Here is a 26,424-nt window from a genome sequence, read left to right on the forward strand (position 1 = left end):
TCCATTCATCCCTGGCTTTAGAATGCTATCAGTCTCTACAAACAGAATCGTTGGCAGAATTTTTAATAATGAGTGCAGCAGATACTGAAGACTGATTTTGTGCAAAGTGCTGTGCTAGGCATTGTGGGAGGTTCCAGACTGAAAAGGATCAGGTGACAACCTTTGGGGCTTGTACTCCCAGAGAAGAGACCCATACATAAGAGCTCTTCTGAGGGGCAGACTGCCCTGTTACAGGGGAATGTACCCACCACGGTGCTGTAGCGGGGCAGAGACCCACCCCACCCCTTAGTTTCTTACACAGTCTCTTGGGCTGGATCCAAGAATCCAATGAATACAAGCACTGTCAAAAAAAAAAATTTTTTCCATAAAATGTCCATGTCCATGGGGATCATAACAACAGAGACCAAAGCATGACCTTTCTAAATGTTCTAGACAAAGAACAACGATTCTGAGGTGGATGACAAGACCCACGGTCTCGAGTAGTAAACAACAGGGATGTCCCTAAAACATACGGAGGGGATACGCAGAAGCTAGTTGAAAACAGAGGTTACTCCAGAGTGTGTTTACTCAGGTTCTCTGCGGCCCCTGTTGTCAGCCTTTGGTGAGCAAGACTATTTTCCAGCCTTGGTCTGGTGGACATTCTCCCAGAAAGATTTTTATGGTTTCAGCATGGAGGAAAAGATTGGCCAAACGGCTCTTTCTGAAGTTTTGGTTCCTGCTTAAATAATCAGTTTGCCCATTTGGCACAGTCTGAGATTTTACTCCATGGAGAAATGAAAGATTTAATTGTATCCAGTGGCTCTGAGAAGATTCCTTGGACGGCACGGGGTCTGGGCCATATCCACGAGATACCCTAGGGAGAGTGCAAACCAGGAAAATGGAAAGTTGGCTCAATAGCGCTGGAAACAGGTCACTCATGTGACAAAGCATCTGGACACGGGGTAGGCAAGCCATGGAATGGAAGCCCAGATGCGTGGGCGGGAGGGAGGCAGACTGGGAGGAGTGTGGGTTCTAGACTGCAGAGTTTGGGAGTCAGAGGCGCTTTGCTCCTCTGGTTATGATTATTTAAATCTCAAACCAGCATGGCTGTGGCTTGTGAGCGGCTCCTGTAGAAAGGCACAGGAGGATGTAGCATCTGGTGGAACAGTTAAGAAACAGCTCTGGAAGCCCGCATTCTGTTACAGAGCACCTGGATTTGAATCCTGGCTCTGCTTCCAATTTCACTTCCTGCTAATGGGCTAGGAGGTAGCAGGTAATGGCGAAAGTACCTGGGTCCCTGCCACCCAGGTGGGACATCTAGGTTGAGTTCTGGACTCCTGGCTTTGGCTTGGCACAGTTCCAGCTGGTGCAGCCATTGGGGAAGTGAATCTGGATGGAAGATCTCCCTGTCTGTATCTTTCAAGTAAATTAAAAAAGAAATACAAAACAGAAAAGCACCAGTGTAGCTGTGTATACGGTTGACCCTCTGTTTCCACAGGTTCCCCATCCATAGATCCAACCAGTCACAGATGAAAATCCTTCCAGAGTAAAACTGCACCTGTCCCGGACAGGTGCAGGCTTTCTCCCTTAACAGCATAATTCCATTTATACTATATTGAATATCTTAAGTAATCTAGAGATGACGAAGTACAATGGAAGATTGTGAAGATTATCTGCACTTACACCATTTTACGTCTGAGATCTGAGCATTGGAAGATTTCAAAACCCTCCAGGGTCCCAGAACCAGCCCCTGAAAGATAGAAAGACACAAGCCTACGCAGTGAGATATTCTCATCCTGTTATCTGGTTTGTCTCTTTTGCGTGGTTTAAGATATCCAAATTAAGTTCTGAAAACTCAACATCATTCAAGCTGTGAACCCCACGGGCACCCAGGGCTTCCAGGCAGGGCGGCGCGACGTCACCTTTATCTGTAACCTGAGACACGGCCGGCGGCAGCAGGACAAACAGAGCAGCCCGGGCCGCTGGGGGAAAGCCCTGAACTCCACGGTCGCCAGGGCGCGCTGGGCAGCGGCAAGTTCAGCACAGGAACTTCTGGTCCTTCCAGCTGCGCGGGGTTTCCAGCGCGAGCCCTTCCTGGAAACGCTTTCTAAACCGCTTCTCTTGCGCAACTTAGCGGGCCGTCCCCTCCCTCCCGGCTGGGCTTCTTATACCTGCGGAGCCGGAGCCCGCCCGGAGCTGAGCCGTCCGTCCGCCCGCGCCGCCGAGCCGCGCTCTCCTCTCCCCGCCCGGGACCCTGCCCGCCCTGGAAGCGCCTCTCCAGCAGGTGGGTCGCGTTGCGGGCGGGGACCTCCCAGCCCTCGCCAAGCGGCGGGTCCCTGGCGCATCCCACTCCCCTTCCCTGGTCTACTGGCACCAGAGGTGCGCGCCCTCATCCCTCCAGGGGAAGCCACTCAACAGACTCAGCTTCCCCAAGTTTCGTAGCCCCTCGCTTCCCCGAGAGCACGTGCAGACGGGTCCGCAGCAGGGGAGACGGGGCCGCCCGTGCACGCGCGATCCTGGGCTGAGGCTCTGTGCCCACCTAGGTGGTCTCAGATCTGAAGGAGGGCGCATCGCCCCGTAGTGGAAACCTGCAACCTCGTCTTGCATTTCCTTAAGATAATCTGCAATAGCTTTTCCGCTGAACCTCGTTTGGAATGCAATTGGCAATGGAGAGTAAATAAAGCCTGGATTCCCGGTTTGCAGACAGGCGGGAGGAAGGTCATTTGGGAATGGCTTAAGGTGGATGTGAAATGGAGAGCGGGGGAGGGGACCGAGACCGCAGCCCATCCCCTCGGCCTCAGTTTCCCCGAGTGAAAAGTAAACAGCGCTTGGTCCCCAGGATACCCAAAATCCAGCTCTGACAAAGTGATATGCCGTGACTAAAGAGGCCTGTGGGTTTTAAGTGCTGGAAATCTTGTGAATGCTACCCCTATAACCCAATTACTTTGTTCATAATAACGCCGGGTTGGTTTTTGTAAGGAAACGACCCAGCTGTGCAGAGAAAGCCTCTGCTCGCCGAAGAACCTCGAAGTTCTTCCCCATTCACCACTCAAAGGGTGCTCTCCGCTGTCAAAACCCATCTCCAGCCTGGCTATGTGAGGATGTCCCATTCGCTGTAAATGGCAGCCACAGAAATGTCACTCACATGAAAGAACATTTTTTTTCTGATACAGTAGGTGTAATTTTATAAAATGGCACATTTATTTGAAGCAGTAACTTCTTTGAGATATGGCCTTTGGCAAGGCCCTGCAATGTTCCGAATGCTATAATTTAGCACTGAGATTGCATTGCGTGTATTCTACCTCCACGGCAAACACTGCAAGCCAGAAACAGAGCAGAGCACTCGCCATTATCAGGCGTGGAGGCTGTCAATTCACTGCTGCGTGCGCTAGAGAAACTGGGTCAGAGCTCTCTCCGTTGGCCATGGTTATGGTTCGGCTGAAGTTCGTAGAACTTGAGGTTCACAAACTAATATATATAAACCCTGGCCCCTAACCTGACAGATTCCCATCCTTCCGGCCGGCGGCAGCTTGCTAACTGTTGTTTATAAGGAACCAAAGATATTTTCATAAGCCTGTTAAAAAAGTGAACACCCCAATCCTTGCCCTGTGTTGCCAGATTTTTAGACTGAAGGAACCCTGGGCAGCTCCAGCACTATGTGCCTCTGGTGGGACTGCAGCTATGTCCTGCACGTTATTGCTACTGCTGTTAATTAGTACTAGGAGGGATGAACTAAGCAAGGCGGAAAGGGTGCAGAGTTGCCTTTGCGTGTGAGTGGAGCTCACTCTGGAGGTGCCCGCAGAAACACGCGGGTGCTCCTGACCCTCCCGCCCAGCTCTCTGCGGCATTCGTCTTCTTACCCACTGCTGCCTGACAGTGGTCTCCTGGGAACATCTATAGGCTGATAAGTTCTCACACAGCAGCAGCAGAGGGAAACACCACCACAGTGGTTTCTCACAACTTCAGGCTTTGCTACGGCACCCACGCACTGGGGCTCTGTGGTTGTTCTTTAAGGAGATCATTCGTTAAGTGTCGGCAGGTACACCTGCCCGTGATGCCTGCTAGAAGAATCTAGAAGAGGCTGCAGCTAATGCAGTTTTCTGGGGGAGCTTTTTGGGGGAGGTTTACAGGGCATGTGTTTGCTGCTTGGGGCACCGATAGCCCATGTCGGAGCACCTGGTTCAGGTCCCAGCTACTCCACTTCTGATCCACATTCCTGCTAAGGCACACCCTGGAAGGCAACAGATAATGGTTTACATGCTGAGGTCCCAGCCACCCACATGGGAAAGCTGAAAAATGGAGCTCTGGGCTCCCCGCTTCTGCCTGGCCCAACCCTGTCTGTTGCCGGCATTTGGGGAGTGAACCAGTAGATGTAGGCTCTTGATTCTCTGTCTCTGTCTCTCTCCCTGCCCCATCTCTCCTTCTATCCTTCTCTCCCTGCCTCTCAGTAAAATGAAAATGAGTAAAAGTTGTTTTTACAAAGGAAATAAAGTTTACAAAGACAAGGTCTCTGCAGTCACCTGTTCTTTACACGTCCAAAGAGAATGATTTACTGGTTAATTAGGAAGACTTCCTGCACAGCCCCACATGAGACATTGGCTCAGAGTTTTTGTTAAGTCACTTGTAAAGTGATTTGAATTATAAGAAACCAGTCTGAGAAGGAACAAAACTAAATAAATAATGGAAAGGATAATGAACGCTTAAACCAGTGCACGATAAGGAAACATACTTGGCCCGAAAACATAAACAGTTTGTTCTCCCAGTATCAGGAAGGAAGAACGAACACAGCCGGCTTTCGCTGCTTGAAGATCATGTTCAGAACTGCACCCCTGTAAGAGTGAGCGCACTCTCCTCCTGAGGGACGTCGTTCTGCTCTCATTAACTAAGCAGGGCGCTGACTGCTCACCGCACTCCCCTCTGCGTGTGCGGGAAGGCCGCACCGTGCCGCACCCTGGCAGTCACACAGTTCCGAAAAGTTCTGAGAGGAAGCTGTTCTCCTAAGCGGAGATCCTGTGGTCAATGCTAACACCAAGCTCAAGTTCACTTTTCATCTTAACAGGAAGGAAGGTGTGTGCAGAAGGGCCCTTGTGAAAAGCTAGGGACTCCAGTTCTGGATAAAAAAGCGGCTCAGAGGTGACTTGATGCAGCCACATAGTACACCTCTCAAAGAGCGATGGGAACACAAACTAGATGTCTCTTTCACCTCGGCCCCTCATATTAACAGAAAAAGATGTGCACCAGCAACAGAGTGAAGTTTCCCATCAGGTCATCAGAGCGCCGTGGCACCGGTCCTGTGGGCCTGTGAGCAGCAGGGAAGTAGACAGATGTGAGCTCAAGTGAAGCGGTGGTAGGGGTAGTTCTGCACAGCCTTTGTTCAGCTTTCTTTTCCTGCGTCCCAGGAGGTGAGTGTGGCCCCTCGGAGCTCCCACCCTCCCCGCCTGTCCCTCTGCTCTTAGCCCCGTGGCAAGCGTAGCTGTGGTTTGATCCCCTGCTGCGTCCTCCCTGGGACCAGAACCCCTGTTGCATAGCACGCAGCGGCCGCCATAGAGCGGCACAAAAATCCTGCCCAGATGTGATTGATAATCCTGATTGTAATTTCTCAAAGATGGTGACAGTGAGTGTGGATGCCACCTGCACTGTGCTTGTTGGCAGGGGGCAAAATCCAGAGTCCGCCGTCTGCACGTGGGGAGAAGCTGGAGACTGTTTCGTGGTGTCCAATGACCAGCTCAAGCTATTATAACTATGTATCTTAAACTAGCAAGTTTCTAGTTTAAAATACATTTTGGAGGGAGGTGGGGGGGAGCCACAACAATACAAAAGATGCATAAAAAATACATTTTACCTGCATATTAGTAATCCTTTTGTGTTACTATACTAAGTACCTTTCATGATAAATCTGTAACTACAAAACTTTGGATTCTAATAAAGAGTGACATGATGTGATTGAGGCACATCATGTGATTGAGAAGTCATCAAGACAGGAATATGGAAAATTTTTAAGTAATTTAAGTAAAACATTCTGGTAGTTCCTTAAAGCCTGGCATAATAAGCCAGTTGAGCAGTTCAAAGGATTCGTACACAGCCATCATGCTTCCAGTTGTTTCCTCTTCGGTACCGAAGTATTAAAGTGATTTCTTCATCTCATTCAGTCTCCTGACGTGGGTTGAGGAGAAAGCAATGAGCAATTGGTTAATGGTTCATTGCAGTTATCGTACCAGTGGGCCAGTTGGCACTTTCTCAGACTGAGTTCTTAATTGTGCTTCCCTCCTTCTGAGGAGAGCCTGAGAAACTGAAAGCTTTGGGGGTGGAGGTGCACAGAGTGCCCTGTGTCTACCGCCCCAAGGAAAACAAGACTCTGAAGGTGTCTGGTTCGCAGCCAAAACTGTGTTGGCCCCATGTGTTAGGTGACAGGTCTGGAGCCTTTGCTGGAACTTTGGAGAACGTGTTGTGATTTGGGTATTTGGTGTAAAACCTCCCACCATGGCGGATCTCCAGCTCTGAGCTGGCAGGTACCACGCAGGCACACCACTGAAAGGAGCAGAGGCTAAAAACCCAGGAATTAGAAGCCCTTTGATTTTATCAACTGATGCATCTCTCAAGCCTGTGGTGTCTGAGTAATAAAAACGGAGTGAGGAGCACGTGTCCAGAGCACTCTCTGGCCCCTGGGGTAGGAGATGGAGCATGGGAGGCCAGGGACAATCTGCAGCTCCTTCGGAGGGTCTCCACACAGGACAGTGGCACCTGGATCAGATCAGAAGTGGAGGAGCGTGGCACTCCGGAGAAGCTGATGGCGCCTGAGCCTCCCCCAGATTTCCAGAAATGAGCAGGAGATGCTTTGAAGCACAGTGGTTGGAGGGGCACCAGGGTTGGGGTCAGATCCATAGCAAAACTGACCTCATCTTGATTAATATTTACGGAACCCCTGGTGGCCTTAATAGGAAGATAAATGAATACTCCTATGAAAAAATTGCTCCAACAGTCCATTGAAAATTCGTGTTGTCCAGTTACTTCCTAAATATCTGAGTACAATAGACCTAGAAAAGCAAAATGATTCCTTGGCTCCAAGTTTCTAGGAGGGCTGCTGCAGCTCGTCACATTGAGCCAGTGCTGGCTGTGCCCGCTACTGTACCCACCAGAGGCCATCACATCAGTGAGGTCTTTCCCTGACAGTGGGGACCCACTAGTCGTGGGCCCAAGGCTGAATCTTTGGTGAACCACAGGTTTGTGAGTCATTCAGGATCTAAAATGTAAAAGGAGGCCAAGGTAAATTAACCCGGACCTGGCTGGTTCCCTCACCCTGTTGAAAGCCGCAGGCTGGAGCTGAGTGAACTAGCCAGCCCAGACAGCAGATAAAGAACCCATGTGGTGAAATCCTTGGCCAAGGAATCCTAAAACACTCTTAGTTTATTTAGACAGATGCTGCTGCGATTAGAGTGTGGCAACATGCATTAATGAGATTTTTAATTGAACTAAAATATCAACAAAGAGCTAAAATTAAAAAGAAGTAATTTTCCCCTGAAGTATAATTACATAGCTAATTTCAGCTCTGCAGTACCTCCCCCTCCTCACACTGTGCTGGGTGGTAGCGACCCGTGACCAGTGGAATCACTGCATTGCAACACATGCCAGAGGTAGTTTGTAGCCAGTTATTAGCAGTCTGTGTGCTAGCAGGTTTAGGCCTAAAACATTAATGCAAAGGCGATCTTTAGCTACATCATTGTGACTTGGTCAAACCATACAACACTCCCATTTCCTTTTGTGTCATTCTATCGGCTAGCATACATACTAATCATCAGTAAATTAGGTTGACATTATATGTCAAAATATGACATTAATAACATAATCTTATCAAACAACTGAAATAATCTGGTTTTTAGCAACCAACCTGCAGTGGTTTCTTTAAAGATGTTTAAGTGATAGATTTCTGTTAGTCTGTGGTTATTATTAACTCACATGGCTGCTACAACTTATTTTGCAAATCACTAAATGATGATTTATTCCTCTTCCCTCTAAGTAAAGATTGAGAGGGTATTTCAAAAAGTTCATGGAAAACCAATTTAAAAGATGTTTTTGTGGTATAAAATTTTTTTGAGTCTTCTGTATAAAAATATAATTAAAAATGAATCTTAATGAGAATGGGATGATAGAGGGAATGAGATGGGAGGTAGGATGGGAGTGGAAATGGGAGGGCGGATATGGGGGGAAGAACTGCTATATTCCAAAAGTTGTACCTATGATGTTTATATTTATTAAATAAAAGCTTTCTAAAAATGTTTTTGAAGTTCATGTATATAAGGAATCTTCCAAAATTTCATAAAAATACATATAAGAAACTATGTATGGATTTTAAGATTTTGGCATCAAAATAAACCTACTGTTTAATTCAATTTTTTCATGAATTTTATGAAATATCTCCATGCATATTATGTATTTTACAAATACAAGTTTTATGTACCTAGAATAAAAATTTATACTTGAATTTCAGGAGAGCCTCTCTTAGCTTTAACTGGTAACCAATTAGAAATAGACATTAACACACACTCAAAGTTTTCCAGCCTATCCTATTACTTTGCTCCAATTCTCACTCAGTTAAAAAATGTAGAAATACAGAAAAATATCTAGTAATCTTCCATGTCACATGACCCAATCCTGGAATACATTGAAGTGGCAATAACGTCTTCACTAACCTGGTTGCAAATTAGGTGATCTTTAAGTGGGATATTCTCGCACCTGTCGCCCTTTCCTGCCACCGTAGTTAACACGGAAGCCCGGGCTGCTTTCCCTTCTGCTTTGAAAACCCCTCTCTTGAATGCCTCTTCTCATCCTTCAGGTCTCAGCTTGACTTATGGTTGCCATGTAAAACACACAACGCCCAGCCCAACTGCAATTTCATATTGAAGGCTTTTTAGTATAACTATGGTCCCAAACATTGGGGGTAGGGGAGGAGGTATTTACTGATACTAAGAAATCATGCATGTACCTGAAATTCAAATCCAATGGGCTATCATATTTTTATTTGCTACATCTGGCAACCCTCACTTTACTTGGGCCTCCGTAGGGAGACTTCAGACAGACCAGCTCTCAGAAAGGGATAATCCCTACTCCTGGCTACGTTTTCTATTCCATCACCCTGCTGTGTATTTCTCAGAGCAGTTCTGCCATCTGAAATAGCCTTACTTATATTGCTGTGTGTATAGTCCAATTTCCTGACAGTAGGGTGCACATGCACACACTGTTTGAAGCACACCCGCTCAGAGATCTGGTGTGGCCCCCAAAAAGAGGTTACCATTTTGCAGCTACAATACAGCTGTCCGTATTCTTCACCTCTTTTTGTTCTCAGGATGTAGGCCATGGTACACAACAGGCACCCAGGAAATATCTGGTGAAGCGATGTGCTAATATGTGTATTAAAGGAAAGATTTTGAAAATACGCATAAATATCACCAAGAAGAAATTACCATGCAAACGGAGCTGCTTTAAAGCATAAGGCTAAAATATCATATGTATTTATATTGTGAAATAACTTACACAGAAACTAAATCAGGATTGAACTGTCCAGCAAATCTGTTGCTTGTGGGCACAATTTTTTATAAACTGTAATCAGCAATCTTGCAAACGAGGTCTTCTGATTTTGCCACACTAACACGCACCTGTCAGTAAATGGAATATGCTAGAACAGGGGTGTGCCATTTTCCCTGAAGAGGCTTGGTCTCCCTAAATGCAGAAACAGCTCAGTGAAGAAGGTGGATTCAGTACACATTGAGTGCACGGTTTTTACCTTTTTAAAGTATATTTTGCTTTCCAGTTTTCCCTGGGAAATATTAAAACAAATGCTCTGAATCACAAGAAAGCCGACACAGTTGCTGAACTCCTGCTCGCCCCATTGCCTTCAGAAGGGAAAAGATATTTGATAGATGGGCTCTAGCTCACTCTAAGTATGTTGTCAAATCATCAAGGACTTTCATCAGGGTTTGAAATTTAGAAGCACTAACAAAACACTTAGAACTAAAAAAAAAAAAAAAAAAAAAAACCTGGTTACAGGCACCGAACTGAACTGAGAAATCCTGTGACATCGTATACAGGTTGAAGGTGTCATTTATACCCAGCTCCCAGAAGGTGCCATGCCAGACCACTGTGTGCTACGACAGCAATGGGTGTACGTGCATGTGTGTGTCCCGAGTGGACAGTGTGTGGGGAGTTCCCACGTGGGAATGGATGAGCATATCATAATTCATCTTTGTGTTCTTGGACTGGCATCTACACATCATACTGAATCTGCTAAAAATTAAAATAATAAATATGAAGCCAGTAGTATGGCTTCATGCAAACGATGGATGAGCTATTGCACTGTTGCATGTAAATGTTGCTGGTAAGAAATAGCATTCTACACTCAGCTGAACTATATATAACCCCCTGTGCCCCTTGGAAGACAGCGTTTCAAGGTTTCCCTGAGAGGGTCCAGAACGAGGCCTACCTGAGGCTGCCACCATGCCTTCGGTCAAGCTGGCATCCCTGACCCTCTCTTCCTTTCCAGGCCTGCTAAGGCACACACTTTATGCCTCCGGTTTTCCTAAGAATTTTGGCCTCTCTGCCAAAGGTTGCTTGTAGAACAAGCTTTAAAGCAGAAGAAATATTTCTACCACTCCTAACAACTTTAAAAAACTTTATCCTCTGTCTTTTCTGCCTCCTGAAAAGAAACACACATTATAAACCTTTTTTGATTTCCAGTGGCTCTCAACCAGGGTTGCTCTTTAGAATCATTGAAGTTTGCTTGGGTTTCATTTGTTGAATTGATTCCCTGGGGCTCAGCCTCAGAACAGTTGATTCCTGCCCTCAGGGGGTGGCTCCCTAGCATTGCATTGTCACAGCTCCTCCTGGGAGGCTGAGTGCTGCTAGCTGATGTGGGAGGGAGCTAGAGAGAGGTTTAAGGCAGTGGTTCTCAATCTGGGCTAAACATTCCGGTCTCCTGGGAAGCTTGTCCAGGCTGCAGCCCAGACCAGTGCCAGGTGGACTGAGACTCTCCAAGAGCCTGGCTTTTTGTGCCAGTTCTGCATGCGATGTGACAGTGCACCACAGCTGAGAACCACTGACTCCTAATCTATTTGCAGGAATATTGTATTTTCATAAGCCGTAGTGGTTCTAAGAAGTTACTTCAGTGAGTGAAGAGAAACAGGATACAAGGCTAGCAAGACATCTGTCTGTCCGCACCCCCTAAGCCTAACCCGACTCGCGAGGCCTTCACTGCCCACATTCCTTAGGATGGGTCCCAGGATACTGCTTCCTAGGTCTAAAAACTGTAGGTCGTGATGACGGCTTTGTCTTCAGAGTTGGTTTATGATTATCTCCATTTGTCACAGGGAACTTGTTTTTTTTTTACATTTTCAGTTTGTTTAATTACGTAAGACTGGATGAGTGAAGAAACAGGTCTGCTAATGACGGGTGTAATTAAGATTGATTCTTGAAGGAATTTATCTTCGTTTGTACTTTCCGTAGATTTTTCAGAATCTAAGAAATAAGAGGAATGTGTGGAGACTAATTTTTTCTTTCAGGGCCATGTGCATCAGAGAGAGGCGAAGATTTTCTTTTCCTTGTCTTCCACAAATGGTATTGTGGAAGAATAAGTAAGTATGTAGTTATTTTTCTCCTCAGTCTATGAACTCTTTAGGGAATGATCTGTGTTCCAAGTGCAAGACGCAAAGGTGCCCACCCTTTAGAAGAATTACGGTTAGGTTTCCAAACCTTCTTATTCAGTGAAATTGGTAGTGGATTCTATTCCAGGGCATCAGGAATGGCCAAAGTGCCACTTGGCCCCAGGCCGCTAATAAACGAAGGACTTCAAAAACTTGATATTGGCACCTCTGAATGAAGGCTAGGACTATGGCCCATCATATAGCTTTGAACTTGTGTCCATTTATTAGATTATCCACGTACCACTGTCGGGCTTGTATATGAACTTAGGGTTTAACAGTCTGTGTCCTCTCCTAAAACATCACTCATTGGCATTGTATTTTAATAATATTTTTGAAGCACTGACCTTTTAAAAGTATGAACATTTAAAATATTTTTTGTGTATACAGACAAGATTATCCTAAATTTTATATGCAAAGGAAAAAGAGCTAGAATAGCTGCAATAGTTTTGAAAAAGAACATAATAGAAAGCACTACTTTACCTTATTTTAAGATTGATTGTGTAGTTACACCCATCAACACTGCGAGGTTATACATAGAGCTAGATACACAGATCCTTGAAAGAACATCAGGAACCCAGAGAGAAACCCACAACTCATTCTTGGCAAAGGTACAGGAGCAAGTCAATAAAATAAGGAGAAGTTTTTCAACAAATGGTAATGCAACAGTTAGATACTCATAGAGGAAAAAATGAACCTTGACCTAAACTAACACTTTATACAATATCAAGTCAAAGTGGATTACAGATTTATGTGAAAAATGTAACACTTTTAGAAGTATTCAGGACCAAGTGCTTCATGAAACATTTGGAGATATTAAAATCATAATCCATTAAATAAACTGGATATCACCAAGTTTAAAAACTTTTCTTCTATGAAAGGCTCTGTTAAGACATGGAAAACAACAAGCTATAGACTGGGAGAATCTATTTGCTAATCACATATCTGACAAAGGACTTATATGTAGAATATATAAAGAATTTTCAAAATTCAGCCTTTTAAAAAAGAGGTCCAATTAGAAAATAATGAAAGATACAAAAAGACTCCTCACCAAAGAGGACATACAGGAGGCAAATCAGCACACACAAAGATGTTCAGCATCTTGAGCCATTAGAGAAGTACAACTGAAAACCTCAGTGAAATATCAGAATGGTTAAAAAAAAATTGTGGCACTCGTCAATTGCCTGTAGGGACATTAATGGAGCAGCACTCTGACCCAGCTCAGCACCTGCACCTGCCATCCACCCCAGTTGCCCTCCTGGATCTTTACCCCAGAGAAACACAAACTTAGCTGCACAAACTTGCCCAGGAAAACTGACAGCAACTCTATTTGCAACAGCCCACACCAGAAATAACCAGATGGCCTCCTTGACATAAGGTGTTCAGCAAATTGCTGATTGTCTATATCGTGGAACACTATGCAGGTATAAAATTAAAAAGCTATTAATACACACAAATGGATTCCCGAGGGCATTGTGCTGAGTGAAAAAGTGTCTGTTTTTATTTTTTTGACAGGCACAGTTAGACAGTGAGAGAGAGAGAGACAGAGAGAAAGGTCTTCCTTCCATTGGTTCATCCCCCAAATGGCCGCTACGGCCGGCGCGCTGCGCTGATCCGAAGCCAGGAGCCAGGAGCTTTCTCCTGGTCTCCCATGCAGGTGCAGGGCCCAAGCACTTGGGCCACCCTCCACTGCCTTCCCGGGCCACAGCAGAGAGCTGGACTGGAAGAGGAGCAACTGGGACAGAATCCGGCACCCCAACCCGGACTAGAACCTGGGTGCCAGTGCCGCAGGTGGAGGATTAGCCTAGTGATCCGCAGCACCAGCCAAAGTGTCTGTCTTAAGAGACTTAGGTATTCTGTGATTTCATTTAATATTCTAAAAATGACAAAATTAAAGAAACAGGGAACAGTTTACGAGAGTTGGTAGTTGGGAGGGGGCCCAGTATACCGAGGGGTAGTGAGGGGGAAACTGGTGGTCGTGGAGTACTGTGTATCCTGCTTGCAGAGGTGATGAGAGTCTGCACAGGAGATGCAATGACAGAAATGTGCACATGCACAGGCCTGTGCCCGCGTCCTCGTCTGGGCATCGTGCTACGGCTGTGAAAGGTGTAGCCACTGGGGGAGACTAAGTCAGGGGGCACCCCGGGACCTCTCAAACTATCTTCACAGTGTCCTAAGAATCTCCAATTATTTCAGATAAAAAGTTGGGTTTTTCAAAATAAGCATTGATTTGTTAAGAATCTGCATTTAAAGTATATGACTTTTGCATTCCTGTGTGGATACGTCCATGATTTTAACATGCTGGAATCCTCCAAAGTTGGGATTGGCCTGGGCCTCTGACTCTGGGAGGTAAGAGACATCAAAGGCACAAACAAAACTAGACAGGCCCAGCATCTGGGAGGCCTGGTCGGGAACGCCCCAGAAGAACGCCCCCTCGGGCTCCCAGGGCTTAGGATGGGAGCCTGTGAGCACACCCCTTCTGGACCCCTCCTGGTCCCTTTCATGTGCTTCCCCCAAAAAATCAAGTCAGCCTCCCACTCCCTCCCTCTCTGTGACCCTGCTCCCTCGTCCTGCACCGTGTGCTTTACCTCCGAGTCACTGGGTGCCGGCCCCTAACCACACAAACACCCTGTGGGTAGCTCGACCTCTCTCCACTCTGCTCTCAAGGAGGCTCTCCGGCTGACGCAGCTACAGGAAGAGAAGCCAGCCCTGCATTTCCCAAGCCAAGAGCTCTTCCTCTTGGGTTTCTTGTTCCTTAACTGAGGTTTGCGGAGCACCCACGGGGCCAAAGGAGGAGAGAGCATTACGCTCCAACTTTTTTTTTTTTTTTTTTTTTTTTTGACAGGCAGAGTGGATATGAGAGAGACAGAGAAAGGTCTTCCTTTGCCGTTGGTTCACCCTCCAATGGCCGCGTGGCCGGTGCACTGCGCTGATCCAATGGCAGGAGCCAGGTGATTTTCCTGGTCTCCCATGGGGTGCAGGGCCCAAGTACCTGGGCCATCCTCCACTGCACTCCCTGGCCACAGCAGAGAGCTGGCCGGGAAGAGGGGCAACCAGGACAGAATCCGGCGCCCTGACTGGGACTAGAACCCGGTGTGCCAGCGCCACTAGGCGGAGGATTAGCCTAGTGAGCCGCAGCACCGGCTTGCTCCAACTATTTTAACCCATCTTTCCCTCCATGATGCTTCCTCCTGCTTACCACCTTTCCTGTTTTTGTATTGCATCATCTGACATCTAAAAGTAGAACCAAGAGACTAAGTCTTTGCATAAGAAACCTCAATAGCACCATGAACCCATGTTTACACACAGCTCTGTCTCACGTGGGTGTAGCCACCTTCTTTATAAAGCGCTTACTGGAAAACACAGCCCCAACTTGAGGTCTCTTGTGGTTTTGTGTGCATAAATCCTAGTTTTTTTTTTATTTATTTATATAAAAGGAACTGATTTCATGTATTTCAAGCATAGTTTTAAGAACATGATACTTCCCACCCTCCCACCCTCCTCCCCTTTTTTAATTTTTGAGTTGATGCACTTTCAATTTATAATCACAAGCTTAATCATCAACTTAATAAAAAATTCTTATATTTTTCCAAGGGTTCAGAATCAAATTCTTCCTTAGAAGTACTTTTGATTTTTTACATGCTGTTTATTACATCACCCAACATGGTTACCATGGATCTGAGATCTTTTTCATTAAAAATACTAAAATATGGTGCTGTCCTAAATTATCATGCAAGCAGATCTTGTGACAAAGGCGTGTATGCAATGACTTATTAGGGACATGATTCCAGGAGGCCTAGCCAGGGGACCTGGGAAAGACAGTGCAAGGCTGACTTAAGTTGTCCACAGCTACGTATGACCGGTGCTGCATTCCGCTGGGACTTGCTGAGGGTCCGAATGCAAAGTGTCAGCCAGAGGAAGCACTGAGCCATGGAGTCCTAAGCCCCACTGGTCTGCAGTGGCCACCAGGGTTGTGCATGTCTGAGCACTGGGCTGGCACAGGTCTCAGAGAAGCCCAGGACAAGAATCAAGAGACCACATGTAGGGTCCCTATTAGGCACAGGATTCTGAGCGGGTTCAGTTATTGGCTACAGACCAGAAGCAGAACCAGGGTGACCCGAAATGGAGCTCATGTGGCAAAAATATCACCACCCTTACAGTTTACTCACTTGCACAGGAGTAACTGACTGCCCAATGAATAACTATACAGTATTTCTATTAAGTCAGTGATATTTTCCTGTCTATTATATTTGTTCAGTGGTGTCTTTGAAATTTGAGAGCAAAACTAAATTTTCATGGCTGGGGTAAGAGCCCAAGTAGACTGACAAGCCTCTTGTAAAATAAAGTGATTTTGCATCTGTGTTTTTGATAAACTCATATGCTCAAAGGCCATTTCACACAGGGTTTAGGACATAAGCAGGGAGAACAGGAGCCTCTTGTCACTGTATTCTAGTTCAGGTTCTTTTTTATATATTTACAACAATCAGTAGTAGAAGCATGACTAACCTCACTGCATAGACTTTATGAAGGTTTAAAAATTACTAGAAAATAAATTCAATAATTAAGTTTCTGAAGACTCGTAAAATAGCCAGTTCATTGAGCCTTTACTATGTCTCGTCTCCAGAACTGTTTTGAGATATGTGGATGCATCGAATTCTGTCTCTCAGGCAGGTGCTATCAAGATCTCATGTTAAAGATGATGAAGTTGAGGCACAGAGAGTTCGAGTAACTTGCCCAGAGGGACAGTAAGAACGTCCTGTCTTTCTTTACTCATCCTCCAGGGGCCAGCAGGGTGGAGTAGCGAGTCAATCCGCCTCCTGCAATGCCAGCATCCCACAGGGGCACTGGTTCGTGTGCCGGCTGCCCCACTTCCAATTCAGCTCCCCGCTAATGGCCTGGGCAAAGCAGTGGAAGATGGCTCTAGGGTTTAGGTCCTTCGTGAGAGACCCAGATGAAGCTCCTGGCGTTGGCCTGGCCCAGCCCTGACAGCCATTTGGGGTGTGAACCAGTGGATGGAAAAAGTCTCCCTCTCCCTCTCCCTCTCCCACCCCCTCTCCCTCTCTCCCCCTCTCTCTGTAACTCTTTCAAAACACAAACAAAAACCCTCCCTTGCTATTTTCCTGCTCTTATACTGCTCCGCATCAGTCAGTAACCGATCAGCCGCCTCCTCTGTATCTCACACTGAGACTGGGACGCAGAGCCCCTGTACTCCACCCTTCTCCTGTTGTGAACACGAGTTCACTAAGCGTTCAGTGGTCCTCTGAGCACTGCAGATAGATCATTGGACATGAGTAAGCGAATCCTTCAAACTAGTGCTGGGAAGACAAGAATTCTAAGAGAAATTCAGTAGACATAGGAAATAACAGTCTTAAGTATAGATACTAACCTAGTTTACTGCTTGAGATAAGACACTATTTTTAAATTTCACAAATATTTAAAAGTAATACAGCCACATTGTTCGTAATATCAGTTTTAATTTTGCCCAAACTGAAATAAATGCAAGTTAAGTATCTTTTACTTTTTACATTTAAACACCTTCAATGTTTTCTTATGATGATCTGTCAGCTCACATCTTTTGCCCAATTTCTTAATGAGCAATTGATTATTTTTTATTGATCTGTGTGAGTTTGGAACATTTTTCTCAGTTTGTTCATTATCTCCTGACTTTGCTTACTGGTTCTGCTTTACAAGAATTATTTTTACGTCATCCCATTTGTCTGTCTAAAATAGTATAATGATGTAAGGAAAAGGCCTCCCCTATAGAATAATTTCCATGACTGCTCCTAGCTCTTAGTTGTAGCTTCTTTTTTAAAAAGTTCAGTCTTTCATACCTTTTGATTTACTGGGACTAGACTGAGTATAGATTCCGTTTTTTCTTCCGATTGGCTGTTGAGCTGTCCCAACATTAGTAACTGAACAATCCACATTTTCCCCCGATGGCTCGAGATACCATCTTCATCACAAATGTTTGGGTCCATTTTTGTTTTTTTTTTTCTTGGTTCAACAGAGATTTTTTTCCATTCCTTTGGTAGTACCATGTTATTTATTTTAGCTCGATAGGGCTTTTCTTATTTAATAGGATGAGCATCCCATTCCTTACCCAAATTTTCAAAATTTATAGGTTGGAACTATGAGTTCAATACATTCAATATCATTGTAATGTACCCCCACAGTTTAAAAAAATCCATGTCTTCGTTTTTCACTGAATCCCATTATTCAATAGACGCTTTTTTCTAGTGATTTTGATAATTAAGTCACATATGAAAATATGTATAACAATTTTCACTCAAATTTGGAAACACTTGAAATCATTAGAAGATTTAAACGTTAGCCACTTAGACTAATTTCCTGATGTAACTCTCATTAATTTTTCCATGCCCAGACTATTAATATTTTGTTGGGTATCTGTGTTATTATCTTTCAGTTATGGATAAAATGTGTACAGAGGCACTTCCTCTTACTATGAGTTCTCCAGAAAAGCAAGAAACCATCTGTATTTTTGGCACTGGTGATTTTGGAAGATCACTGGGATTGAAAATGCTCCAGTGTGGTTACTCTGTTGTGTTTGGAAGTCGAAACCCTCGGATGTCCAGCCTGATGACCAGCGGGGCGGAGGTCCTGAGCTATTCAGAAGCAGCCCAGAGGTCTGACATCATCATCCTAGCAATCCACCGAGAGCATTACGATTTTCTCAGGGAACTAACGGAGGTTCTCAGTGGGAAAATACTAGTTGATGTCAGCAACAACGTCAAAATCAATCAGTATTCAGAGTCTAATGCAGAGTACCTTGCTCGGTTGATGCCTGGAGCCCACGTAGTAAAAGCATTTAACACCATCTCAGCGTGGGCTCTCCAATCAGGAGCACTGGACGCAAGCCGGCAGGTAAGATAAAAGGAATCTGCACTCCAGCTTTGTACACTGAATCACTCTACGCGCCCTTCCCCAAGGATTCTAAAATACAACTCCAAAATAAAATACCTACTAGAAATTTCACTTTGCTTATATGTGCCAAGAGGAATTTTCTTGGATTTGACCAGGGAGAACAGTCAAATTTGCAATTCATTTCTCACTCTGCACCTATTTTAGTCTGATCAACTTTTAGTCTGCTGGAACCTGGTGGACCAGTTTCTGAAGACCTCTTGTCGGTACCAAAAACCAGTGGAGCTCAGTGGAGATTCTTTCCCATTCCCACACAAAGTCTGAAATTGATTGTATTGATGCACGCAGGTATCACAGGGATGCGGCATCTACAAATATACACGATCAACTTGCTCAAGTGTAGAACCATTGGTATGATCAGCTTAAAACCATCCTTGACTAAAATCTCTAGTACCTAACTATCCAGCACACATGTAGAAGTTCAAAATAATACCCTGTTAGGTATGATAATTCTAAATCCTTGAAAAATGGTCTACTGTTCATTCCATGACATTGTTCTCTGTACTTCTTAAGTTTGAATATCCCTTAACCAAAATGTTTGGGACCAGAAGAACTTCAGATTTTGGATTTCTTGGGATTTGGGGATATTTGCATATGTATATGTAATCTACACATACACACATATTATATATTATATGTTATGAGATCTCCTAGGGATAGGACCCAAGTATAAACATGAAATGGATTTGCCTCATGTACACCTTTTTACATATAGCCTGAAGTTATACTATTTTGCATAGTACTATACATATTTTTAATAATTTCATACAGAATTTTCTGCTTGGTGCCTGTTGTCAGCACTCAAAATGTGTGGGAAGTTGGAACATTTTTGATTTCAGATTTTTGGATTAGGGATTGTCAACCTATATAGATTTACAAAGTAATTATTAAATAAAAAGCAAATACAGAATGAATTACTTTCGCCCAGGTTTTTGTCTGCGGAAACGACAGCAGAGCAAAGCAGAGAGTGATGGATGTTGTCCGTAACCTTGGACTCACCCCACTGGACCAAGGGTCTCTGCTGGCAGCCAAGGAGATCGAGAACTACCCCCTGCAACTGTTTCCAATGTGGAGGTTCCCCTTCTATTTGTCTGCTGCACTGTGCATCTTCTTCTTTTTCTACTGTGTTATAAGAGAAGTAATCTACCCTTATGTATACGAAAAGGAAGACCATACGTTCCGCTTGGCCATTTCCATCCTGAACCGCATGTGTCCTATAACGGCGCTGACGCTGCTTGCTCTGGTTTACCTCCCTGGGGTTATTGCTGCCATTCTACAGCTGTACCACGGTACAAAGTATCGCCGCTTCCCCAGCTGGCTTGACCACTGGATGCTTTGCAGAAAGCAGCTTGGCTTGATAGCTCTGGGATTTGCCTTCCTTCACGTCCTCTACACGCTGGTGATTCCCATGCGTTATTATGTGCGATGGAGGTCAAGGAACATAACGGTGATCCAGGTGGGTCTCTACTCTCTTATATTTCCCCACTTCTTGCAGCAAAGAGGAACCTTGCGATCTCATTTTTCATTGCGTGATTATAGAGGATCACTTTCCTAAGCATCTTTATCTTTAAAGTAACTGGAATTAGACATGTCATGCCTGGTGTTTTATTTTCCTCCTTACATGAATCCAGTTGAGATCTCATACAACTATTGAGAATAGAATTTGGATTTCCAGGTTTATTGGATCCAGAGCTGTATTCCCACGGCTCACTGAGATGCTGGCAAACTGAAAGATTTGAGGGCAGAGAAAACCTAGTGACACCCACTTGAATTCCTTCCGGTGGCAGTCAACAAATGCAAGCAAACTCATGTATTTTCAAGCTTCTATTTTTATGTATGCTGCTTCATTTTGGAAGTCAAAACCAACCCTCTTGTAGCTAAGGAGGCCACGGCAATGCAAAGGAACTCACAAATTGGTATTGTCATACCCTTAATGTGACTTGTGAGTTGTCCTCAATAACTAGAAAACTAAGCAATTCTGAGCAAATATAAAATATTATCTTAAGCATACTCCAAAGATCAAAGAGAACCAGCGCAAAGAGTCTTAAAACAGTCCAAGAGGGAATCCTCTAAGTCAGTTCCAGTTTACAACTGTTTTTGATCATTCTTACTGCAGTCTCAAAGCTTAGTCAATAACACATTGATGATGCTTCTAGAGTTTCTGTACATTATTTCTCTAACAATAGCATGGAGGTTTCTTGTGAAGGGCCTGATTCCTCTCAAACAGTGGGAAAAACTCAGTTGATGCTACTACCATATAATAAGCCTGGAAGAACCCAAGCCTTCCGAGTGTGAATAATCAACATATAAAGCAGAATAAGAATTCTGATGCAATCATTTGAGAACATCGAGTTTTGCTTGAGGAGCAAAAAACCATATGGTAAAGAAGGTTTAAGTAAATGTTCACTTTGTTTTAGGATTTATAGTATAAATTAAAACCCCCTATGCAGTTCCTGGAATCAAGTATCATAATAAAATCCCAGAATAGCCAATTACTTTTTCTACCAAAATGTAATTTTAAGTGTATCTTTCTCTATAATTATATCTAAATAATTAAGAAATGTCACATAATTTTGAGCAAATAATACAGATACATGTATTTTTCAGTCTCCTTAAAAGTGTGGGCAATTTGTAAAAACTAATTTTATTGCTTATCATTTTTCATAGGTGATGACCAAGAAAGAGAATCCATTTAGTACCTCTTCCGCCTGGCTCAGTGATTCTTACATATCTCTGGGAATCCTTGGATTCTTTCTCTTTGTACTCTTGGGAATCACTTCCTTGCCATCAGTTAGCAACATGGTCACCTGGAGAGAGTTTCGATTCGTCCAGGTAATTGCTCCCATAATACTGCAGAATGCATGTGACTACAAATACCCTCATTTTTCTGTTATATAATGCCCAATTTTTTCATTTTGCTTCAGCATTTCCCTAGCAATCTCATTTTAAAAAAAATACGATGTATCTATTTGGAAGTCCGAGTTAGAGAGAGAAGAGACAGAGAAAGATCTTCTATCCGGGTGTGAAGTTCACCTCCCAGATGGCTTTCAAGCCGAAGCCAGGAATGTCATCCAGGTCTCACATGAGTCCAGGCGCCCAACACTTGTGCCAACTTCTGATATTTTCCCAGGCCGTAAGCAGGGAGTTAGTTTGGAAGTGGAGCACCTGGGACATGGACCACTCCAAGGTGGCAGTGGACTTACCAGCTATATACCACAGCACCGGCCCCAGCAATCTCATTTTAAAAATTCCAATCAGAGCAGGCATTTGGCCTGGTGGTTAAGACCCCAGTTAGGATACGCATGTGCCATATCCCAGTAGCTGGGGTCAACGCCCAGCTCTAGCTTTGATTCCAGCTTCTTGTGACTGTGTGCCCAGGGAGGCAGCACTGATGCCACTCATGTGGGTAAGCAGGTCTGCATTCCTAGCTCCCAGCTTAGGCTCCGTGGTTGTTACAAGCATTTGGGAGCTGTTACAGGCAGGTAGGAGCTCTGTCTCTGTCTTTCTCTGTCTCTTAAATAAATTAGTTGTTAACAATTCAAATTAGAAAACGTTGAACTAAGTTACAAGTGGGCAAGTTCCTTAGTGGCTTGATTTCCTAGTAGCTCATCTCTTGCAGGATATCTGACTGGTCCCACAGACACAGCTAATACTACAGCATGGAGAAGCACCACAGGCTGTTGAATTTTGTGTACAGAGATGTACTAGGGACAAGATAAAAACAAACCCAAAGATAAAATGAAATTTACTTTGAAAAGTAGACTTACAGTATAGGCTTATTAATATGGGAAGGCAGAGACTAGATTATGGTTTAAAACACTTGAAGCCAGATTTGATAGACGTCATCACACCAGACTTACTGCTAGTCCTTACGAGGGAAATTTGGGTTTTTCCACCTATTAACCACCAGCTACCTCATTGAAAGCAATTGGGAACTATTCATGTAGACCAGTGGTCCTCAAAGGATGGCACCAGGACCAGCAGCATAGCCTCACCTGGGAACTTGTTAGCTACGGGAGGCCCCAGGCCACACCCAGACCTACCAATTCAGCAACTCCAGCAGGTGTTGCCCAGCAATTTGTTTTAATGAGACCCCCAGATGATTCTGACGCATGCTCATTCTGAACCAGTATAATAAAATAGACCATTAGTACTTAAATTAGGTTTGCGTTTTATGGAACTATTTGAATTTCGAGTCTTACAGTTTCTCCCAGGGCTAAATACAGTCAACATATTCTCATAATACCTTTATTCAAGGCACTAAGACAGACGTGAAGTCTGAGTGTTAGCATTTAGGCCAAAACCAATGAAGCTGGCTAATTGCTCTTCTCTGCAATAGAGATTAGGTAGCATCTGTGTTTAGTCAGTGACAGACATCCATGTGCTGTTGCTTGGGGTCATACCGCCTTACTCATCTCTCCCCTACCTTTCCCAGCCTTTGGTTTCCACTATCCTATTCTCTCCTTCACCAAGACCAACTGTTCTAGCTCTACACGCAGGAGAGCATGTGCTATTTGTCTTCCTGTGCAACTCTCGGTTTGAAAAAATGAAGTAATTACCATCCTGAAGGAGGATTAATGCATTTTTCAGTACTTAGCAGAGTGTCCTAAGTACTACAGATTTCAAATGCTGCGGTTGCTGACAAATATACTTCACAGGTTTACAGTGTGTAATAATCAGCTTCTCAGGACTTTAAAAGAGGAGCAATGTGGGAAGGAAGGAGGCTTAAATTGGCTTACAGTTTGCAAGTCACAGCCCAGGATGAGGTAGGAGCTTTGGTTTAAGCATCCGGTGGGGCTGGAGGATGGTGCAGGGACAACCACATGGCCAGCCAGGAAGCAGAGACTGACGCCGCACGCTTGGCTTATATACCCCCACCAGCCAGAGACCAACCTTCCAAGGGCCTCCCCCAGTGACCCAAGGACCTCCCACTAGACCCGCCCCCCTCATGCCATGATTAGATCAATCTGCAGCTGTAATCCATCAACCATTGACACTAAGACTCGGGGCTTTAAATGGCGGCATGAGTTTGGGGAGCTAGATCCTGCTGCAGCCATGACAGAATGTTCCACTTTAATTTGTAAATGGTGTTAATAGCATATTTTTGTTTCTTGCTTATAGTCCAAACTGGGCTATTTGACCCTGATCTTGTGCACAGCCCACACCCTGGTGTATGGCGGGAAGAGGTTCCTCAGCCCTTCCGTTCTCAGATGGTGCCTTCCTTCAGCCTACATCTTAGCGCTCATCATCCCTTGCACCGTACTTGTGGTCAAGTTCATCCTCATCATGCCCTGCATCGACAAGACCCTTATGCGGATCCGCCAAGGCTGGGAAAGGAACACAGAATTCTCGAAATCAGCAGTGAATGGAAAATCAGATATTTGAAGCAAGACTGAATTTACCCAGACTTGTACATTGTTGACTGTTTAGGGAGGAACAATGGGTGTATCCGGGAAGCCTGCTTGTCCTAGCGCCGCCTGAGATTTATGAACACAGAAGGAAACCATTGCCTGACTTTGAGAAATTGACAGGTTGGAAGAGAACAGCCTTCTATCTCAAATGGGTGGTGAATCTGTGCAGGCCCCTGCTGCTGCTTTTCCCAGGGGCCATGGGGCTGGTGTTGAGATTAGCTTTGTGGTTTCACACCAACAAGCTTCTTTAACATATGTTTCCTAATGTCTTGCAAAATCCAGGAGAAGTTCATGCCACTTCCTCCTCTGAGTCAAGGGCTGAGTTAAGTCAAAGAGAAGACAGTATGATGGCGGCCGCTGATGCAGGCTGTGTTAGGTAGGTTTGAAGAAAAGGGCCAAAGGAAAAAGAAGATGACTTATTTTTGGAAGTCAAGGCGATCGTAAATACTGCCATAGTAAATTCTCGAGTTTCATGTATTCCTTAATTTTGCTTTCACCAATCTGGATGTCTATTGTAGAGAACTACTTTTTACAGGAAACATATTGCAATTGGTTGGAAGTGACCATGCTTGCATATATGCAAATCTATACAGTTGTCGTAAGATCTGTAAGAAACAGAGAAAGGAAAGACTGAGCAAAAATGGAAGGCTAGCACTTTGGATTTTTTCAGTGTACAATAAACAAGGCAAGGTTGATAAAAGCCCTTGCACAAAAATGTTACGGTAAACCAGAATTTTAGCTAACGTGCTAAAAAAATTTCAAAGTTGTACTATGTTACTGGTATTATTTAGGCATTGTGCTATGCTTTGTAAATCATATATTCCAAATATTGTTTAATACTAATTATCAATGAAAATAATTTCTAGTATAAAGATTTAGGTCCTGTAATCTGTATTTGTCTGTTATAATTTTCAAAATTAAATGAAATTCTGGAAGTGTACATGTGACCAACACATAGACGAGAGTTCTGGAAAGCTGTGGGCAGAGAGGTCTGGGCGGGAGTTGGTACGCAGACTTGGTTCCTTCTCATTTCCTGTGGGGCTACAGGATGGTTCTTTCTGTGCAGATGGTGCAAAATATTGGCATTGTGTGTGTGACGTCATTCTGCCTACTCTACAAGGGCAATTTGTTTGCCTTTCATTTTTGCTTTTATTGTCACATATTGTATGTGACACTGTACAAAGTGGTTAAAATATATTAGACTATCCCCCACCATCCAGGATCTTTTTGAATAAAACTTTTCAAAGACAGTTCTATATATTCAATTTCCTTCCTGTTGATTTAATTTACTAAGGCTTTATAGCCTCATACATGGTATATGTATTTAATAGCCATATAATATCCATCAAATGGGCATTTATTTAACCAGAGCCCTCACAGAATATATAGCCTATTTCTATTTCTGATTACAACAAATAACGTTTCAAGAATATTTTTACACTTATTAACATTTTCCCATACATTCAGTTATTTCCTCAAAACACTTGTCAGGAATTGGGATTAAAGAAGTTTCGCTGGCATTTGCTCTATGCTGCCAATTTCCATCTAAAATGAGTTTATCAATGCCAGTAACATTGGATTAGGGTGTTCGTTGGTTTCATCACACCGTTACAGGTTTTGTTTTCTCTTTCAATTTGTGCTTACTTATAAACACCTGCAAAGATACACAGAACATATGCTCCTTTGATGTATCCTTGATCAACCTAAGCTGGACGACACTGAGCAGAGCCGTGGTGTGTGGTGCTGACTCAGGGCAGCAGGGATAAGCCAGGAAAACCTCACTGCTCTCCCGTATCCTGCAGAACCACCGTGTGTGCTGGGATTGGGGCCTGCTCTCTGGCTAAAGAGTTCAAGTCCTGGTCAGCTGGTCTAGGGATGCGTTGGAGCTAACCACACTGCTCAGTAAGAGTAAACCAGTAAAACAACCAGGGGCTGTCTCAAAAAACTAGGAAGTGCCACACCTGGGGAGAATGCTCTAGCTGGGGGCTCTGTGCTGTGCTTAAGGCCTTGGAGCAAGCCCAAAGTTAGCTCTAAACCTGGCCCTCACAGCCGTGTTGCCAGGCCTGCTCTTTAGCCCCAAGCACAGGGCTCTGAGCCCCACCAGCAGAGCAGAGCAAAGCACTCTCCTCCCAACCCTCCTGACCCTCAATCAATTTAAGCATCTTAACAACAGCTGACTCCTCCAGTTTACATAAGGAAGCAGTTTAGAAGAGATCGAAATAAGTCCCTGGAGTGAACTGTGTTCCTTTTAACAAACTGTCTGACATTAAGAAATTAGCCTAAATGCCTTTCTGTATTCATAGGAAAATGTTTGTTGAGCTCACAGACCTTTTGTTTTGTACACCTTCCCTGTGTTAAGGGATAAAGCTTTTGTAAATGTATACTCATTAAATGTTCCTTTAAAAATA

General features: G+C 44.3%; 1 protein-coding gene across 3 annotated transcripts; it reads left to right on the forward strand.

Annotated features, from left to right (window-relative positions):
- The first annotated feature begins 1,936 nt into the window (after positions 1-1,936).
- Positions 1,937-26,424, forward strand: STEAP4 (STEAP4 metalloreductase). Of its 3 annotated transcripts, none has more exons than XM_051853370.2 (6): positions 1,937-2,263; positions 16,334-16,411; positions 18,091-18,548; positions 19,534-20,061; positions 21,273-21,437; positions 23,727-26,424. In XM_051853370.2, the coding sequence occupies exons 3-6, from the start codon at positions 18,093-18,095 to the stop codon at positions 23,988-23,990; spliced, it is 1,413 nt and encodes a 470-aa protein (XP_051709330.2). In that variant the 5' UTR covers positions 1,937-2,263; positions 16,334-16,411; positions 18,091-18,092; the 3' UTR covers positions 23,991-26,424. The 3 variants fall into 3 exon arrangements, with proteins under 3 accessions (XP_051709330.2, XP_002713875.3, XP_069915933.1); XM_070059832.1 differs by lacking the exon at positions 16,334-16,411 and adding an exon at positions 11,529-11,600 and having other exon boundaries at positions 2,123-2,263; XM_002713829.5 differs by lacking the exon at positions 16,334-16,411 and having other exon boundaries at positions 1,939-2,263.

Source organism: Oryctolagus cuniculus, chromosome 16, assembly GCF_964237555.1.
Source record: "Oryctolagus cuniculus chromosome 16, mOryCun1.1, whole genome shotgun sequence".
NCBI lineage: Eukaryota > Metazoa > Chordata > Mammalia > Lagomorpha > Leporidae > Oryctolagus > Oryctolagus cuniculus.